At 44.1% G+C, this 21002-nt stretch overlaps 1 protein-coding gene across 2 annotated transcripts; it reads right to left on the bottom strand.

Moving 5' to 3' along the window:
• Positions 1-1866: 1866 nt before the first annotated feature.
• RAE1 (Transducin/WD40 repeat-like superfamily protein) lies at positions 1867-19210 on the bottom strand. Of its 2 annotated transcripts, none has more exons than XM_078588226.1 (12): positions 19060-19210; positions 18732-18796; positions 18553-18639; positions 18383-18448; positions 18112-18305; positions 17125-17266; positions 16870-16950; positions 16640-16768; positions 3506-3583; positions 2951-3022; positions 2709-2789; positions 1867-2045 (listed from the first exon to the last, which is right to left on the bottom strand). In XM_078588226.1, exons 2-12 carry the CDS (start codon positions 18786-18788, stop codon positions 1995-1997), a joined length of 1038 nt encoding a protein of 345 aa, XP_078444352.1. In that variant the 5' UTR covers positions 18789-18796; positions 19060-19210; the 3' UTR covers positions 1867-1994. The 2 variants fall into 2 exon arrangements, with proteins under 2 accessions (XP_078444352.1, XP_078444353.1); XM_078588227.1 differs by having other exon boundaries at positions 19021-19128.
• Between the last annotated feature and the right edge of the window lie 1792 nt (positions 19211-21002).

Genomic DNA, 21002 nt, shown 5'->3' with positions numbered 1-21002 from the left:
TTTCATATGACAGTAACATACAGGGAGATGTATATAAACACTAGCAGAAGATGCACAATATTTGTTGGTAATTTTTTTACGGTTTCTTTCCATTATGTTATTATTTGGATTTTATCAAAGCAATGATGAACCATACTGTTCTGCACTACATCTTAATGAATTCAGAGAAACTTGACATGATAATTTTAACGTTTACATCAAGATTAAATACTTTTTAAGTTGTTTAGAGTGCAAGGTCAAAAAGGACATGATTGATGCTGCACTTTTTTTATAATAAATAGGAAGAATGATACATTCATGGCACTATACTAGGAAGGCACTCAAACTGACCTGTTTAAAATTTAAAATTTTCCAATTATTGAATATGATTTTATAAATAATTAGAATAATCTGGTAATTGAATGTAAATTGATAACTATTATTCATTCTGGTAATTTGAGTTAGAAGATATAAATATGATTCTCCCTGAAAAGAATTCCTTTGGTATTTTTTTGTACATAAATAAACATCTCAAATAATCGAAGTATTCTAAAACTTTATTTGAACTCTAATTTAGAAGGGAATTTCACAAAAAAGTACAATCAAAATTTTATGTGCATAGTAAATCATATTTTAACAAACATCAAAGTTTAAAGATTGAGAGAATCATAAGACATCTTTAAGTTTGAAACTAAGGTTCACGTTGCATGGCATCAGGCCCAGTGTGAAATAAATGTTCAATGACTTTAATTTTCCTAGATGACTTTGGGACCAGAGTTTCAACTCAATCAAAGATCAGGTATTTCATTTAATTTTTACATGAATGACTGAAAATGGATTAATGGTACACACTTCACAATTTTCATGCATGAAATATTTTGAAATGCAAACAATATGGAACTTTTGATCAAGATTGTGTGCTCTGGGGCTTGTGCTCCTACTGTGTTCTGCACTGAAATACTGACAATTCAGATAGGACAGTGCCTCTAGTGGAACCCACATACTCCACAATATTATTTGTTGAATACAAACTGACACATGACTTCCCGGCCATGGATAATTGATTTACAATATGTTATCGGGTCTGTATTTGAAATTCATAAAAGATATATACATGGCATATTTACAAACCACATATCAATTTAACCTCTTAAATTTGAGAATATCCATGTATATTATTTGTATCTCAGAAGCAAGTCTAAATGAGATCTGCAGCTATTATTATAAAAAGTGTCATATCCATGAATTAGTGACAGATATACTGTTTTATATTTGAGACAAAAGGATAATTGAGTAGACAATAAAGCTCAGGGAGCTGGACTTAGAGAATATGTATATATATACAAATATGTTTATATATATTTATGTGTGTGTGTGTGTATGAGTGCATGAAGGAAAGAAATGCAGGGAAATGTGAATAGATGGAAGTTAAGACTCAGAAAGAGAGAGGGGGAGATAGAGAGACAGAGACAAGCATTATTAGAGAAACAGAGGATGAAAGAATATCAAGGGAGATACAAGAAGATGGAGGCAAAGATTGAGTATGGAAGAGAGAAAGAGAGATAATGGATGATAGATGGGCGTGTGACTGAGTCAGAGGTTATAGAAGGATAAGTGGGAAGAGAGAGATGAGGAACAGAAACGGAGAAAGAGAAGCAGCCATGATGACTGAGAGAGAAAGAGGGAAAGAGATCAGGGTAGAGATAGAGAGAGATTGATGTCATGGATGAAAGAAAAATACACAAATGTAGAGAGAAGTGCATGTAAAGAGAGTTACAGCTAAGCCAAAATATAGATATACAGCTCGACTAGTTAGAAAGTGATAGAGGTGAAGAAAAACAAGCTGTAGAGAGGGAATGATAGAGAGAAAAACAATTCAATGCAATATCCCACCAACAATCTAATGCATTCCACTTAAAAAAACAAAGTTTGCACTGTTTTAGGAAATCATCGCCAATTAATCTCAGACAAAGGGAGAAAATTCAACAAATTTACAAGGTTCAGAGAAAAGGCCTTCACTTCCTGCTCCCGGTCCCTATGCGCGGCTTTGCCTTCACCTCAGACTCCTGTTCATCAGGAAGAAAGAGGAGAGAGAAAAGATCAGAAGGGGAGAAAAATAGTCCAACATTAGAAATCTGCAGAGAATAATAGCTCCTCATGACGTAAAGAGAAATAGAGAGAACTAGATAGATGAGATAATCTTCTAGTGAATAAGATTTTTTTAAAAAATTCTTCTAGTGAATACAAACAAGAGACAGATAAAAGATAAATGAGAGAAAAGATAAGCTGATACGCGAGAGGTGAGAGAAAGAAAGCTGGGTCAGGACTATCTTTACTGAAGAAAAAACATATGATAATTCTCCCTGATCCTGCAGAAAGGGAAAGCAAGAGGCTAGAGGGATAAAGAGAAACAGTCTTCTCAAGATCACAAATAGAAAATTACGATAGATTCAGCCTGCCATTAGATAGAAAGGAGAGATAAAGATAGCTTGGTTAGCAATATTTCCGGTGTAGGATGAATGAATGACACAAGATCTTCTCATTCAACAAAATGAGAATCCAAGAGGGTAGAGAGAGAATAAGAACAGCCTTCATGTGATCGCCAACAGAAGGCAGATCTTGATTCAGAGCAGAGATGAGATTAGTGAGAGCAAGTTACAAATACAATACTAATTCCAGCTCTGAGTGGCAAGAGAGAGAGAGAGAGAGAGAGAAGTTTCTTAAAATACCTGGGGAGTGTGGAGATATATATGGGTCTTTGCAGTGGCCGGATTGTGGTTCTCCGCACCCTTACTCCAGTCGTAACACACCTGCACAATACCACTTTGTAGATTTTCAAGCATATTTATCTTAGTAAAAAACATATTTGCATGGAACATAATTTGCTGTTTAATATTTTAATTGGTATTATTATATAGCAAAAACAATAATCTTTTTCCATTTAACTAAGTTTTGGTGTGCCAGAAAATACCGCATAAGCAAAGACCGAGCCATCGTGGTTGAACGTGCTGCAGGGGATGGGAAGGCCGCATCTTGAAAAAGCCTAAAAGGTGAAATAAAGACGATCGAATTTCACTAGATTTGATCAATAGAGATGCAGAAGAAATACAAAAAACGAGTAAATAGAAGACGAGGAAGATAAAAACGACACAATAATTCTTTCCTGAAAAATGTGGATAAATTATATGCTTATTTGCATGTCTGAAACGCAACCTAGATATGGAAGAATTAGAAAATTTTCATCACAAAGATCAAGGGTTATGGAAAGAGTTTATGCGAAAATGAGAATAATAAAGAAATGCCGACAAAATATGATTTGGTGAACGCAAAGAGAGAAAAAAGTTAATATGCAGAAAGAAAGAGAGAGAGAGAGACAGGAAGAGAGAAAGAGAGAAAAAGGGAGAAAGAGAGAGTTGCCGGGAGAGAGGGAGGTGTTCTAAACATAATATAATTAGCCACAACACGACTGAAACCAAAAGAAGAGATGGCATTAGAATGTAATAAATCCTTAGCAGGGACAACATACTTTAAGTCTTTGTTTGCTGTCTTTGTCCCAAAAATTAAAAGCGCCATCAGATCCCGCCGTTGCAAAAGTATGGTGCACCTAGCAAATGAGGATGAAAATCAATGAAGTTAATCCGAAAATTCAAATAAACCAACAGAAAATACCGGTCAGTGGTGATTAAAGAGAAAGGTAATAACTCTCAACCCGCTATCACACCCACACCACAGCTAATTTAAATATCCACACCTTGATAATGTCCCCCTCTTAACCACATATACGAGAAGAGAAGACAAGTAGCTACAGGGCCAACGGCCCAAATGTGAACAATTTAAATAATGGAAAGTGTTAATCGACTGGCATTTCAATTATTTTTCATTAGTCCTCAATTTTAAATGTGGGCAACGTATTATAGGTGGCTCACAGATTATTGTTTTTTCTCGTCTTAAGGTGCGAGAGGGCCTCAATTTATAAGTGGCACTCACAGAATGATACAGGTTATTCCTGCGTGGGACTAACTGATATGGGTCTTACTCAGACCTACTTGGAGAAAATGAATAAGAGGCGTCGTATAACATGTGCCACGTCAGGCCACATATGAGGAAATGAATGGGAGATCCTCCTCAGAAGAAGACAAGGGTGATCTGCCTTGTTCCTGTTAGCAGAGGAACTTACATTTATGTCTTGCGTTTCTTTTTATTTCTCTCTTTCTTTCTTTGTTTTCTGTAAATGTGGGACCCACGTATAAGAGGCCCACTAATTCTCCAATCCACTAGCGCATTCACTTGTGGGCCCAGCCTGTTTACCTGTATGTCTCTGGGTTTAAACCAGAGAAACCCTAAGGAATATACAACAAGTCTTCTTTTTCTCTCCCGCCTCTTTCTCTTGCTCTGACTGGCGGCTAGGTCAAATGCCGAGCAGCCATGGAGCAAGCTAACATGGTATCAGAGCCAGACAAGGGAAGCTCATAGTCGACGGAAGAAGAAGCCTGATTTATCACCTCTCGATCCTGGAAGAAGAAGAAACTGGTTATTCCAAGGAAACAAGAAGGGTCTCCTAGATAGATCAGTGGAATCTCTGGGCTTTGACAATGGCTACAGAGATGACGAAGGGGAGCTCCAGTGATCCTGCATTACTCCCCGATCGTGAAAGGATGGTACAACACACCTTTCCAGGTATTCCTGAACCCCTCAAGTACGATGGGTTGAATACACTCCACTGAGGTGAGTACGTGGAGATTATCCTTGAAGGGAGAGGGCTTTCCGACCATTTGTTTACCACTGGGGACCCTGGTGGTGCGGGATACAAAAGTTGGAAGCAGGATGATGCCCTAATCCGAGCTTGGCTTCTTGGAAGCATGCTTGGAAATGAATGCAAGAATTTCCTTCTTCTTAAGACTGCCAAGGCCACCTGGGATCATGCACACAAAGGCAGCTCAAAGGGGAAGGATTGGAGAATATACAGCCTAATTGCTAAGGCAGCCAGTCTGGTTCAAGGGGACAAGACAGTCACTGTATACGCCAATGAACTACAAGCTATATGGCGAGAAATTGACTACTACCAACCTATCAAAGACCCTGAATCGAATGAATGGCAATACACAAAGAAAGATAGACTCTACAAGTTTCTATTGGGCCTTAATGTGGAGTATGAAAGTATGCGGAGTCAACTGTTGAATCGAGAAATAGTACCTGACCTAGAGGAAGCCATCAGACTGGCGAGAGAAGAAGAAGAAAGACTGGGCGTGATGTCTGAATCTACCCAAGGAGAAAGTGGAGCCGGATTGTTGGTGAAGGCGGCGTCACAGAGGTCTCAGAAGTCTCAAGCAGCTCAAGGGGATCAGCGGAGTCAGCACTGGAAGTCACAGCCTCAGACACAGGTCACAGTCCCAGCCACGGGAGAGCATGTTCTGCAAATACTGTAAGAAGCGAAACCACAATATCGAGCAATATTGGAAATTGCAGAATCGACCTCCTCGTCAGGGTCAGGCAAATGCAGCAATAGTCCAAGGCAGCGCCCAGGAAGGCTGTGAAACAGTTGTCTCTGAAGAATCAAAAATGGTGCCCAAGAACCCAGGGGAAGAAATGTCTGCTCTTAGGGAAGAAGTGGAAAGACTCAAGTCTCTCTTTGGATCTGCCTCCATGACCAGATCAGGTGATTATCTTATTTCTCATGCTTTTCATACATCTGTTCTGGGAATGAATTGGATTATTGACACAGGAGCAACAGATCATATGACCCCTTATCACTCAAAAATTCTACTCATATTCTTGCTGTGAAAATGGGAGAAAAATGATTACTGCTGGGGGGGAAATCCTCCAAGTGGCAGGCATCGCTATGGTGCACATCCATCAGATCTTAGAGAATTGGGGCTTCTTAAAGACGTTCTTCATGTGCCTCTGTTAAAGGCACAACTGATCTCCCCGCAGCGACTAATCAAAGACATTAATAGTTCAGTTGTTCTAAGATCTGATGGGTGTTTCGTGTTTGACAAGGTACTAAATATGAAGATTGGATCAATTAGAGAGAAAGATGGGCTCCTCCAGCTGGATGACGGCACGGGAAAAATGATGATGACGGCAGGAGCAACAACGTCTAGCAAACTGGAGCAGCTGAAGATGGTGCATACTCGACATAGACACCCCTCTTTTGATGTTTTGAGAAGAATGTACCCAACTTTTGTTGAACATCTGGATGTTTCTAAACTAGTTTGCGATTCATGTCACTTGGGGAAGCACAAACGGGCATCACTTAAAAATGCTAGTGAGAGAAGCTTACTGCCCTTCACATTGATTCACAGCGATGTGTGGGGGCCCTGTAGAATCCCATCCATTTCGGGAAAAAGATGGTTCATTGTCTTGATTGATGATTGCACCAGAAGCACGTGGGTACATCTGTTCAAAAATAAGTCAGAAGTGCCTGATATTATTCAGGGATTTTGCCACATGGTGAAGAATCAATATGGAGTTGCCATAAAAAAAATTCGTTCAGACAATGCTAAAGATTTCTTCAATCAAGAACTATCAAAATTCTTTCTCAATCAGGGCATAATCCAAGAGTCATCATGTGTGAACACTCCACAGCAAAATGGGGTAGCAGAGAGGAAGATAGGTCATGTGGTTGACACCACAAGGATGTTGCTTATCCATGCACGTGCACCACAATACTTGTGGGCAGAAGCACTCCTTTCAGCTATCTATCTAATCAATCGATTGCCTGCCAGGAAACTGAATTATCACAGTCAAATAGAGATGATGTCAACATTCTATCCTGACCAAAGGACAAAGAATGAATTGCCGATGAGAATTTTTGGGTATGTAGCATTTGCACATGTACACAGCCCAGGGAGTAAACTCAATCCAAGAGCAGAAAAATATGTATTTGTGGGCTATTCCTCAACTCAAAAGGGATACAGATGCTTTCTCCCTGGTCAGAGAAAGATTATTGTGTCTGCCGATTTGACGTTTAATGAGCAGCAGATGTTCTATGCTGAATCAACAGAGAAAGTTCATGATAATTGGACACAATGTAGAGAAAATGTTGAGTGTCAGATATGGGAAGAGACTGTCACCAGGAGAGAGTTTCCAGTGGAAGAACATGAGCAGACCAGAGACGGCGAAGGTCAGAATGAGGAAAGACCAGAGGAACACCAACAACAGGACTCCCCTGAAACGATACTGGAAGCAAGAGCAGAGGAGACGGAGTTAAGACACCAAGAAGACCTAATGCAGGAAATGGAAGACTTGAGTTGGCCAGTTGCATTGAGGAAAGGGAAGAGAACCTGCACCCAACGTCCAAGATATCCTATATGTAGCGTGGCTAACTATAAGAAGTTGTCTTCAGAATACCACACTTTTCTTGCCAAATTGGACGAGATAAGTGTACCACAGACTGTGGAAGAAGCTGTAAAGGATCCTAAGTGGAAGTCAGCTATGGATGCAGAAATGGAGGCTCTCAGGAAAAATGAAACCTGGGAGCTAACACAACTTCCACAGGGCAGGAAGTGTGTGGGGTGTAAGTGGGTTTACACCATAAAATACAATTCGGATGGCTCGCTGGAGAGGTATAAGGCAAGGCTTGTAGCTAAAGGGTATAGTCAGTCATATGGCATTGACTATACAGAAACCTTTGCACCAGTGGCGAAACTCAACACGGTTCGGATTCTAATTGCACTTGCAGCAAACTCCGGGTGGGATCTGAACCAGTATGATGTCAAGAATGCCTTCTTGCATGGCGACCTGGAGGAAGAAATATACATGCAACCACCTCCGGGATACTACTCTTCTGAGTTGGGCAATAGAGTCTGCCGGCTGAAGAAGACACTTTATGGGTTGAAACAATCACCACGTGCTTGGTTTGGGAAATTCTCACTGGCCATGAGAAATATGGGGTACTCTCAGAGTAACTGGGATCACACCTTATTTGTTAGACACTCCCAAGTCAGGGGGGGTCGTGGCATTGTTGGTCTATGTAGATGACATCATAATCACTGGAAGTGATGGAAAAGCTATTCAGGAACTGAGTCGACAGCTGTCACAGCTATTTGCTATCAAAGCCTTGGGGAACTTGAGATACTTCCTAGGAATTGAAGTAGCTTACTCAAGAGAAGGAATATTCATCTCTCAACGCAAATATATACTCGATCTCCTAAAGCCTGCCTGTACTCCAATTGATTCCAACTTGAAGCTAGGCATGCGAGGATGACAGTCGAGTCAGCAAGGAACAATATCAGGTAAACTTATCTACTTGAGCCATACCGGACCAGATATAGCCTTCGCCGTTGGGGTATTGGGTCAGTTTATGCATGACCCAAGAGAAACACATTGGCAAGTAGCTCATAGAGTACTAGCCTATTTGAAAGGGACAGCTGGACATGGTTTGTTATTCAGAAGAAACAGTGATTACTCTGTAAAGATCTACACTGATGCAGATTATGCAGGGTCAGTAATAGACTGTAGATCAACATCCGGGTATTGCTCCTTCATTGGTAAGAATTTGATAACCTGGAGAAGTAAAAAGCAGGATGTTGTCGCCAGATCCAGTGCAGAGGCAGAATTCAGATCGGTTGCCAAAGGGATATGTGAAGCATTGTGGATCAAAGGGATCCTAGAAGATTTAGGTTTCTCTCAAGAATCTCCAATCATCTTGTACTGTGATAGTAAATCCGCAATTGATATTGCACATAATCCAGTACAACATGATCGAACAAAACATGTGGAGGTCGACAGACACTTTATTAGAGAAAAAATTGACTCCAGAATCATCCAGATGAAGTACGTTCCATCATCGGATCAACTAGCTGACATCCTGACAAAAGGCCTTCCCAGCAATAACTTCCAGCAGATGACCTCCAAGCTGGGCATTGACAGCATCTATGCACCAGCTTGAGGGGGGGTGTTAGCAGAGGAACTTACATTTATGTCTTGCGTTTCTTTTTATTTCTCTCTTTCTTTCTTTGTTTTCTGTAAATGTGGGACCCACGTATAAGAGGCCCACTAATTCTCCAATCCACTAGCGCATTCACTTGTGGGCCCAGCCTGTTTACTTGTATGTCTCTGGGTTTAAACCAGAGAAACCCCAAGGAATACACAACAAGTCTTCTTTTTCTCTCCCGCCTCTTTCTCTTGCTCTGACTGGCGGCTAGGTCAAATGCCGACTAGCCATGGAGCAAGCTAACAGAAATGAATGGGGCTGGGATGAGCGGGAGATCCTCCTCAGAAGAAGACAAGGGTGATCTGCCTCGTTTCTCCATCTCTTCTCCCCTTCCCCTCCCTCTTTCTCTCGATCGCATTCTGTTAAGAGAGGAAGGAAAAAGATAATGACATAACTCAATAGAGTACATGGCTGGGTATACATATACCCTAGGAGAGAGAGAATGATAAGAGGGCTAATGGGCTTATAGAATAGGGCCCATTAGCCCATAAGGCTGACTATCTCACTAACACCCCCCCGCAAGCGAAGTATGGATGTCATCCATGCCGAGCTTGGACACTGCACGTTGCAGGAGAGGTCGAGATAGTCCTTTGGTAAGGACATCAGCAGATTGATCAGCAGATGGAACAAATTCCAAGTCAAAGATGCCCTCGTCCACGCGCTCCTTGAAGAAGTAGCGGTGGAGTTCCATATGCTTGATCCGTCCCTGTTGGCCAGGGTTCTTTGCCAAGGCGATTGCCGACTTGTTGTCGTAGTAGAAGTGGATCGGGCCGGAATACTCCACACGAAGGTCATGGAGAATTCCGTATATCCACTGGCCTTTAGAGGCCCCATCGGCAAGTGCCCGGTATTCGGCTTCAACACTGGAGCGGGACACTTTGTCCTGCTTGCTGCTCTTCCAACTGACAAAACTGCCGAAGACAAAAGTGCAGTACCCCGTGGTGGAACGACAGTCCACAACTGAGCCGGCAAAGTCCGCATCCGTGTACACCTTCACGGTCCGCTCCATACTCCGAGGAAAGAACAAGCCCTTCCCGGGGCAGCCCTTTAGGTACGCAAGTACCCGGTTGGCCGCCTGACGATGGATCTCCCGCGGAGAGTGCATGAACTGACTGAGGAGGTTGACGGCGAAACTGATGTCGGGGCGGGTGTGGGTCAAGTACAGGAGTTTCCCCACCACCTGCTGGTACTGATATGCGTTCACCGGTGCTGAGTCCTCCCCCTTACCCAACTTGACGTTAGGGTCGATGGGAGTAGTAACCGGTGCACACTCAGTCATTCCGGTCAAGGCCAGTAGGTCAACGGCATACTTCTGCTGTGACACAAAGATCCCCCGGGGGGAGTAGGCCACCTCAAGGCCGAGGAAGTAGCGAAGAGGCCCGAGGGCCTTGATTTCGAACTCCTTGGCCAACGAAGAGCTGAGGTAGCCAGCCTCTGCAGAATCGGACCCCGTGATGAGGATGTCGTCGACGTACACAGCCAAGATGGAGACACCCGCGGAACTGTGACGGAAGAATAGGGAGGCATCCCCATTGCTCTGAGTGTAGCCCTCGGTCTTCATGACCGAAGAGAACCGACCGAACCACATCCGCGGCGACTGTTTCAGTCCATAGAAAGACTTCCGCAGCCGGCAAACGGTGCCCGGAGGGCCAAGGGTATACCCGGGAGGTGGCTGCATGTACACCTCCTCTGTCAAGTCACCGTGGAGAAAAGCATTCTTCACATCGAACTGTCGTATCGGCCAGTCGGAATGAGCCGCAAGCGCCAAGAGGAGACGGACTGTTTCCATCTTCGCCACAGGAGAGAAGGTCTCGAAGTAGTCCACGCCATATGATTGAGTAAACCCCCGAGCCACAAGTCGAGACTTGAGGCGCTCGAGAGTACCATCAGCATGATGCTTCTTGGCATGAATCCACTTGCAATCCACCGCCCTCTTGCCAGGAGGAAGTGGGACGACTTCCCAAGTGTGGTTCTTGAGCAAGGACTGCATCTCCTCATCCATCGCCGCTTTCCAATGAGGAGAAGCAAGAGCATCGGATAGGCGACGAGGGAGGGGATGCGACTCGATGTGAGAGAGAAAGGACCGGTAGGAAGGGCTTAGCCGATCAAAAGAGAGATAGTGAGATAAGGGGTAGAGAGGTGTGCGAGTGCACTGACGAACCCCTTTCCGAAGGGCGATAGGCCATCCCAACTGAGCATCATCATCAGTAGACGAGGGTGACGCATCGTCCGACGGAGGAGCGGAAGCAAAGGAGGGAGAAGAAGATAGCTCCCCGGGGGTAGGGGGAGGCTCCCCAGGGGAAGGTGGTGCACTAGGAGAAGGATACGGTGCACCAAGAGTAGGAGGTAGCTCCCTGGGGTGAGAGATGGACTTCCCGGGGTTAGGAGGTGCCCTAGGGGGAGGATACGGTGCACCGGGAGGTGAGACGGTAGGAGGCAAGGGAGAGAAGGTGGCTGGGGACGGCGACGGTGGAGGAATGGGTCCCACAAACGGAAAGGGTTCCAAGGAAGGAGTCGAAGACGCCTCAGCCAGCGGAAGGCGTGGCGAGGTAGAATCACCGAAGTAAAACTCATGCTCGGCAAAGGTGACGTTTGCCGAGATGAAAAATCTCCGAGACGGAGGGTGGTAGCAACGGTAACCTTTCTGGAGAGAAGCGCATTCGGCGAAGACGCACCGAGAGCTCGAGCATCGAGCCAGGCGAGAGGAGCCGATCGTGGACGTCGCCGTGCACCGAAGATGCGAGGAGGAGTCCAGTCCGCAGAGAGATGGGGAACGCCGTGGAGAGCGATCCAGTGGGCTGACAAACCCGAGGGCTGGGAGGAGACGGTTTACGAGATGGGTACTCGTTAAGACCGCCTCGCCCCAATACGCCCACGGAACAGAATAGTTCAGTAGAAGGGTACGGGCGGTCGACGTGACATACCCGATCCGACGTTCTGCCATACCGTTCTGTTCCGGGGTGGCCACACAAGAGGACTCGTGGAGAATCCCATGGTCAGCAAAGTACGCGTGGCCAGCTCGGTGTTGACGGTCCCGGCGTTACCGGAGCGGAAGCGCTGAATACCTCGGCCAAACTGAGTACGAACCATGGTGCAGAAGTGACGGACCGTCGGAGCAACCTCAGATTTGGCGGTCAACAAGTAGACCCATGTGTAGCGGGTGGCCTCGTCAACAAAGATCTGAAAGTATCGGTGGCCCTTTAGGCTAGCCTGCGGGGCGGGTCCCCAAACATCACTATGGATGCGAAATAATGGAGTGGAGGAGTGCGAGGTGGACGGAGAGAATGATGAACGACGGTGCTTTGCTAGTTGACAGGCATCACACACGATAGTCTGAAGGTCCAATCCAGTACACATCGAAGGAAAGAGACGCTGTAAAACTGAAAATGGCGGGTGACCCAGCCGTTGGTGAGCCACCTGGAGACGTCCCATACGGTGCACATCCGCCGATCGGAGTTGGCGGTGAAGCAGGAAGCACCGATAGCGTCCCCCATCGTCCAACAACAGCAACCCGTTCTCCCGCCTAATCGGTGTAGTCCGACCCACCTTGTCAGACAGAAACATCCCGTCAGGCTGGAGGTGAAAAGAACAGGACAAACTGTCAACCAAACGCTGAGGAGACATAAGTATAGCTCGCAGGGCGGGGACATGAAGAACATTGCTGACCACTCCGAGGCTGTCTACAAAAACTGCCCCAATTCCAGCAACACGCAACCGTCCACCACCGGCTGTAAGAACTGTACGGTCCCCACTATGCCTTTCGTAGGATACAAACCGGTCATTGAACGGGGTCATGTGTTCGGTTGCCCCCGAATCAAGAACCCAGCTCGTATCCGATACGAGAGGCGAGTAAGAAGCCGTACCACAATACCACTGTTCAGACTGAGGGATAGAGAACGCACCAAATCCACCAAAATGTGCCGTCGACTGAGTCGGAGTCTGCATAGTAGCCACTTGGTCACGGAGACGGGCCAAGTTGGCTTGGAGCTGCTCAATAGTCGCCGGGCTGGTAGAAGAGGTAGAGGAGGCAACCATAGCTTTCCCTTCGGTAGCCTCCTTCTTTTTCCGGTTGTCGTACTGACGCTTCTTGCACCACTTGCGAAGATGTCCAGGCTTGCTGCAGTAGGAGCAAATCAGCCCGGAGGGACGCCCGCGGGGGGAGCAGGAGCGGGCGAGGGAGGCCGGGCGAGGAGGGCAGTCGAGTCACGAGCTGTCTCCGAGGAGAGAGTGCCAATGACATGAAAATGACTCTCCTCTTCCTGGAGTTCCTTCACCAAGTCATCAATGGAAGGAAGGCCTTCCTTGCGATGGAGGGCACGGCGCCGAGTGTCGTCATACTCCTTGTTTAGGCCATAAAGAAACCCCAAGAGGCGTAGGCGAAGAGTGTTCTGGAATGACTTGCACGTCGGATCATCCGTCGGCAAGTAGTAGTCCACCTCGTCCCACAGCTTCTTGTGTTCCAGCGCATAGTCCGAGATGGACAGTGCGCCTTGGCGAAAGTTGCTGGCTTTGGCAACGAGCATAAAGAGGCGCCAGTTGTCCCCTTCGCGGCCGCAAAATTTGTTGGCCTGGTCCCAAAAACCCTTCACGGTGGAGCAGCGAGGGAACCTTTCACGGAACGAGGGTGCCAGGGAGGTTGTGTAGAGCCATCCAAGGACGAAGTGTTCCTCGGCTTCCCACGCCGCATAGTGTGGATGGGTCGATGGAAGCGGGGCTTGTGTGCAATGCTTGAACAGTTGGCGAGCCTTGAGAGTAGTCTCGACAAAGTGACGCCACTGTAACAAATTCGGGCCCTGGAGACACGTCGTGTCGGGAACCGCCGGCAGAGAATGAGTAACCTTGTGTGACAAGGGTTCTCGTTGAAAGTCTGCATCGGTGAAGCCATCATCTGGGACGGCCGGTTGACGCGTCTGGCCCGTGGAGTAAAGTTCCTCCGACATCAGAGCCGTGGTCTCTACGGAGACGGCTGTTGTGACTGAGGTTGCGGTCCGTGCTGCGGCTGCGGCTGCGGCTGCAAGCTGCGGCTGCGCGCGGCGGTTGCTGGCTGGCGCGTGGCTGCGCTGCTGCGGGCGCTGCGGCTGCTGGCTGCGGCGCGCGGCTGCTTCGGCGGCTGCTGCGCTTCTGCTGCTGCCGGCGCGGCTGAGGCAGCTGGCTGCGGCTGCGCGGCGCCGGCTGGCGCGGCTGCCCGTGAGCGCGCGCGCTGTGGCTGGCGCGCTGGCTGCCGCTGCGGCTGCGGCTGTGGCTGCCGCGCGGCTGCGGCTGCGGCTGCGCGCGGCTGCGCTGCGGCTGTGCGCGCTACGGCTGGCGCGCGTTGCGGTTGCGGCTGTGCGCGGCTGCGGGCGGCTGGCGCGGTTGCTGCGGCTGCGGCTGTGCGCGGCGCTGCGGCTGCGGCTGCGCGGCCGCGCTGCGGCTGCGTGGCTGCTGGCGGCTGCAGCGCCGCGCTGCGGCTGCGCTGCCGCGGCTGGCACTCGCCGCGTTCCGGCTAGGGCTGCGGCTGGCACTCGGCTGCGGTTCCGGCTAGGGCTGCGGCTGCGGCTAGGGTTTTGGCTGCGGCTGGTTCTCCGGAAGCTCCACGGGCTGGCTACAGCTCGCGCTGTGGCTGATCCGTCGGTCACGCTCCGGGTTCGTTAGACAGCGAGAGGGTGATGTCAAACCCTAGATGGAAGAGCTCTGGAGCTCTGATACCATGTTAAGAGAGGAAGGAAGAAGATAATGACATAACTCAATAGAGTACATGGCTGGGTATACATATACCCTAGGAGAGAGAGAATGATAAGAGGGCTAATGGGCTTATAGAATAGGGCCCATTAGCCCATAAGGCTGACTATCTCACTAACACATTCTGTCTCGATTCCTCCCGTGATGTGTTCTCCTTGTTGGCAACTCTTAGACAGTCTTACTTCATTTGGAAATTATTGATTCTTCTTAAAAACCTCGACACCAAGTCCCATTTTGGTTATTGACACATAGATATCTCCCTGGGAAGCATATCACAAACCAAGTTATTTGGGCCCACGGTCCACCAAATGATAATTGGGCTATTAGCCCATCTTACCTAAGACTTGTATTTTAGACTAGTATTTCCGTGAATAACCTGTATCATTCTGTGAGCCCATCTTACCTATGAGTCCAGAAGTTCTTTATGAAAACTCTAATTACAGGAGAGCTAGTCGGCGGCTGCAGGATGGCAGAATTCACAAAAGGATAGGAAGAAATACGTTTTTTTGACGTATAACAAATCCAAGAGATTCTCTGACAGGGTCTTGCTCTGGACTGTTCCCTAACATTCTTGAGCTAATATGCCTATAAATACACCATTTTTTATCCCTGACATCATGAGGTTTTCTTGGAATCTTGGGGGCAGCATCGGGATTGATAGAAGGATCAAGATCGCTGCATCCGGCAAGTTATAGATCATCCTCCTCTCTCTCTCTCTCTTCTTCCCTCTGTTTATTGGTTTTCCCTACACATTCCTAATTCCAGATAGGCAGCCATCAGGCTTCAATCACCAGAGTCAGGGTGAGGATGCGTCTGGCTTCCAGAGGAAATGTCACAACTTTGTTATGCTGTTGATGGCATTCCTGAGTCTTGGTCAACTATTCCTGGTAATTCGAGCAATATAATAAATTTCATTCTATAAGACTCATTTTCTTGAATTCTGTTGGATCTAGGTCACTGATAATCCCTCCCATCTAACCCGCATATTACTTCCTGCCAAGGTTTTCCCCCCTTGACGATGATGACAAGAAGGGAACAACGAAATTGATAACATTCTAATTATCTCATCGGCAGACGATGACAAGGAAAGAATGATGGTGACAATGAGTTGTCATTATACTCGTCATTCATCTGCACCAGGATAACAATGATGATGCAGAAGATATGATTCGCTTGCGAATAAGATAATAATGACCAAATCGCCATTGTCATCATCACATATGCGCAACAAAGGTGATTATTGGATGAAGAGGACGAGTGTTAAGATCATTCATCCAGAGTCCCTCTAATGACCTTACATGGGGGTATTTATAACCCTTCAAATTTCAAGAATCAGTTATCTTATCAGGATTCTAACAACGAGTTTGTCTTAGGACGGAGAATCAAACTTTCTCCTGCCTCAAGCTTATCGTTAAACTCCATAGGGAGAAGGTACAGAGTGGAAGCTAGAGAGACGAGAGGGGAAAGAGCAGGGCAGTGGAAGGAGCCCTACCTCCCCAGAAATAGGGCGGGATGGAGGGCACAAAAACAATCATTTAAAATGGGGGGTTCCCAACCCTCATATTGAGATACAAATCCTTTTTTATTTGAAAGAAATATTGAGATACAAATCCTAAAAATGGAAAATGAAAATAATACCCCTACTTCTCATGCATATGAATCGTCCACCACCAATTTCCCAAACTGTTAGTCAGGAGGGGAATCCAAATTCCACATCAAAGGAAATAACTTGACAAAGTACCTGACAAAACTGAAACGGAAATGAAAGAAGCCGCAGAAAACTAAACATGAGATGCGAGAAATTACGCAGCCATCCAGAACATTGATCAAAGCTTGAAAAACAAACTGAGATAGTCCTTTAAAAGTGATGAAAATACGAGCCAAAAGTAAATGAGGGAAATAAACCCACAGTAAATCAAAAAAATTCATTAATGTCAACAGATTGACAAAGCAAATGAACGAAAAATTAGAAAGTATCAACATAGTTATTCCAGGGAAATAACCTACAGGATGAAAATTCAATGAATTCACAGAGTAGATGTCATTCCCCTCTCTGTGACATTTGAACGTGAAGTTTTTGCTTTGTTGGGCATCATCCAAATGCTGCACCCCGACCCTCCCTTCTATGGATCCGACCTGAATCCCATTGAAATAAAGCAAACGAAATAAAATACCATAAACCCCTGTCGATAAAATACTTCTACGGAACCCTAAGAATCTTTGAAATAAAACAATACCAAGAATCCTTGTTGATCAGGGAACGCAGCAACACATCTCGTCTGGTATTTGAGAGGCGATATTATTCTCTTGAATTCAGTCTGCTCAAAGAAAACCATGAATGGATAAACCTCCAAACCCAAGAATTTAAAAGGCTCAAATATAAAAATGGAAATCTTCATAGCCTCTGTGATTCCAATTATGCAGCCAAGTTTTAACAAAGTAGAGACCTTAATCCTGATGTTCAAGGGAGATAGAAGCCTTCTCCCGATTACCTGAGGATTTTGCAGATTAAAGACCACCAAATTACGGTCTGCAGTCCCAACAACCATTAATGGGTATTGGATTGTAAGTGCATAACAGCGGTCTGGAAGCTGCTGAGTGTGGACTGGATTTGGTTGTCTAGTATCCCAGTACCTAGAGGAAAGTGAAGTCGCATCACCAATGATATAAGAGAGTTGAGAGAAACACTAGTCAAATGAGGAATAAGGACCAAATCTATTCAGAAGAAAGACAATATTGACAAAAAGAATACAATCTGAAACCTTTACGAGCTACGGACTTTTTAACTTACCTCTATGGCTTCAAAAAATATGAGATCGTGGCGTTTCCTTAGATAGAGGAATTTTATAAAAAGCAAGTATGGAATTGGCTCAACGGATAACAAATAAAAACAGCGATTTTATGTCTGGATGAGGAAACCCTAAATCGTAATGCAATAAATTCAGTAGAATTTAATAATAATTGGGAAAATAGTCATTCGTGCAATTTCCAGGGTAGTTAACAACCGAACTCCAATCACTTTAGAAACAACTCTACACGTTCAAAAAAGGAGATCCAACATAAAAGTCATTTATATCACACTTCTAGTAGCGCCATTCTCTCCTTCCGACAGAATAAATTTCCTTGTTCCATCAAATTGGAAATCATTTAGAAATATAGAGTCATGAACCAGGAATTAAAAGATAAGACACAGTATGTTGAGTGACTCCACAATCGTTAAGCATCTGGTTATTTTAAAGCTTGAACCTATCAAATTTAATAACCAAGAGATGTTGAAGCTAAGCCAAGCGGTAATAGTGTATTAAATATCCTAGAAAACGTTTGAATTCAGACCTTATGGTTGACTACAAACATATTCTACACTAATAATTGAAAAGAATAGCCTTGCAACAACAAAAAGGACCTTGGAAATCTATTTGGTATGCAACAATGTTTGCATTACAGCAATTTTGGAGGATAGAATAAGTCAGAGAGCATACTTAATGGTCTTATCCCAACTCCCAGTCACAAGAAGATTCATTTGCTGGATCCACGCAACTTCTTTGATTGGAGCTTCATGCATGGCCACAGTGACAGGCTGTCCCCCAGAAAGCAACGGCCACATTTTCACCTGTTTATCGCAGCCCGCCGAGAACACTGTCGTCCCATCATCTTTCCAAGCAGAACACAAAACCTGATCCAAAAATATCAGAAACCATAAAAAACTAGCTCTTTAAATAATAATAAAAATAAAAATCTAGATAAACCCACAGGCTGATCATGAGAAATCGACGCTTTTGCTTGACTGCTCCCAGCCAAAATCTCCCAGCATCTAACCTGAAACTCAGTGCCAGAAGATCATATAAGAAAAATGAAATCTCAGAGTGAAAGATAAGTCAATAGATATAGATAAAGAGTGGAAATGCAGGTTTTGAGAATACTTGATTATCCCAGGAGGTGGCAATGAGGTAATTCCCCTTCGGACTAAAACAAAGACTGGAGACAGAATCCCCAGGAGATGGAGTAACCTAGCAGAAGAAAAAGAATAATTTCACAGTAATTAAAAAGATTAGATTACAATATTAACAATGTGACAACGTAAGAAAAATAATAATAAGACCTCGTATGATTTGTTGGGGTTGGCGCCGGCAGAGCCAAGCCCGCCAATGCTCGTCATCGTCTAGCCTGCAGAATGAAAGGTATGAAATTCTTAACGTACCATCAAAAAAAACAAACTATGCTCAAAGAAGAAAAAGACGGAAAGTCGCAATTTTAGGGAAAAAAACCAGAACCCAGATGGAAAAAACAAGCGTTCAATGTCAAATATCAGAACCCATTTTCGTTAACCTTGAAACATTTCAAAACGACTTACGACAAATCAGGGATAGAGAAATCGAGAGAGAGTTTACCGGACTCTTGGAAGAAACGAAGAGACTGTGAAAACGTACCGAAGGAAGAATCGTAGATACGCTGATCCTCGCTGCTTGTTTGAGAGCAGTATTCGAAGTTTCGAAGTAGTAGGAAAATCAAAGCATGTATTTTTTCACATTGAATTGCTGGCCGAGTCAACCCCTTCCTGAATAAAAGAGTTTTTTTTTCTCAAATCCATAGCATAAGTCATAAGACAGGGTAGGAAATTAATTCAAAACTTATATTTTAGTTGATTACATAAAGCACCTTCAAACCTAGCAACGATCAGTATAGTTGAAATTTTAAAAGAATAGATTAACTCTCTCTTCATTTTTATATTTTATAATCTTTTGCCAACTTCAGAAAAAAATCTTTAAAGGTAAATCTGAAAATTATAAATACATCAATTTTCATAGTATTCATGGAAAATCTTTTGATTAAGTTCATTGAAAATATATTATTTACACTAGCACTAATTTTGTGACCCAATGTATCTCATATCTAATTAGTTGAAATTCAACTATATTATTTGGATGCTTTGTCACAAAGTATAACTATCACAGGTAGGGAACCATCTGTCATCACATATTAATAGCATATAAAAAAATTATATTGCGCTAACTAGTGCGCCTAGAGCATATCACTAATATTAGTCCTGGTTTTTTATGGAAAAGAAAAACCTAAGAGAGGTGAATTGTCGAGTTCTGTGACCGCGCTTAATTATTAAAAGATGATTCACATAACAAAAATTAAAATAGATCAAAACATGCCTTGAATATAAATTAAAATTTTGCTGATGATCAAATTACCTTGGCTTGAATTCATAATTATTTTGGATCCTTGGGCACCCAAGAAGAGGGGGACAAGGAAGGAACCCAAAGAAAGACCATCATGTGCGTATTTTGTTAAAATTCATTTGTTATATGTATGTACTTGCTCCAATGCGCCACATGTATGTCGCCCTCTAGACCCATCTAGTAGTATGGTTAATAATGCCAAATGATCAGGAACTCTTTATTGCCTCATCATAATTTTTATATCCATTGTACACATTAATTAATCATGGATTAATTCAACCCAATCGATAGGTCAAGTCACCAACATGTGAGGTGCAAAGGTACACCACATGTTCTAGACGGTAAAAATGAGTTTACTAACTCTTGCATATAGCCTTCTTGTCATTATATATAATGCACATGTAATTGACCATCTCTGGGAGACTCCTATCAAAACTCAATCATTCATCTTAGTTAGGACTGATTCATTGGAAAGTAATCGGATATTTATTTCTTTGATACTTCAACTACCTTAGTCAAGGACTTTATCACATCACTCTTATTAACTCAATCTCCTCTTATATTGATGGCTCAATTTTCCTTATAGACTTGTAAGTGCATCCAAGCTGGAAAGTATTTGAAATCTTATAATTTCGCACTCTAATATCATAGTCAAAACACAAACAATTGCATCCTTGGTGTCTCAACTTACACAAACACAAACAATTGCATCCTTGATTTGACAACTTACACAACTGTGACATGAGTTGACCTATCTTAATTGTTAGATGTAATCTCAAAGGGTTCTTACAAACCAGATCATCAAACTCTTTCTACCAAAACCACCCAATATGTATCCTTAGTGTAGCTACACAAATGGTTATCCGATCAAGAAAATGCATCAGATGAGTGGGAGCAGATGGTGTTTTGGTGTCATCCTTGAATATCTTATGAATAATAATGTTAAGAAAATATTTTTTAAAATATCAATGGTCATAGATATATGATCTCATCATAATTTTTTAATCATTTCACATGTTTTAAGGCTTGATTATGAACATCACATGTGAATAATAATGAATATTATGTATTTCAATTAATTAATGAGATATATAACTGTGATTGGCTTGTAAGCCACATAATTCAATCACTGGAAAACCCTAATCAATCATCTAAGTTAGGGCTAGTGTAATAAAAAATTATTA

This window comes from Wolffia australiana, chromosome 16, assembly GCF_029677425.1.
Source record: "Wolffia australiana isolate 7733 chromosome 16, ASM2967742v1".
NCBI lineage: Eukaryota > Viridiplantae > Streptophyta > Magnoliopsida > Alismatales > Araceae > Wolffia > Wolffia australiana.
Note: the sequence above shows the minus strand (reverse complement) of the source record. Positions and strands in the feature narration are given on the sequence as shown.

Coding starts and splice junctions, on each gene's coding strand:
- RAE1 (XM_078588226.1), bottom strand. CDS start 18,788: ATGACGAGCATTGGCGGGCTTGGCTCTGCCGGCGCCAACCCCAACAAA. Junction 17,267..18,111: donor AGTTGGGATAAGACCATTAA/GTATGCTCTCTG, acceptor ACTTTCCTCTAG/GTACTGGGATACTAGACAAC. Junction 16,769..16,869: donor CTGATCAACAAGGATTCTTG/GTATTGTTTTAT, acceptor AATGGGATTCAG/GTCGGATCCATAGAAGGGAG.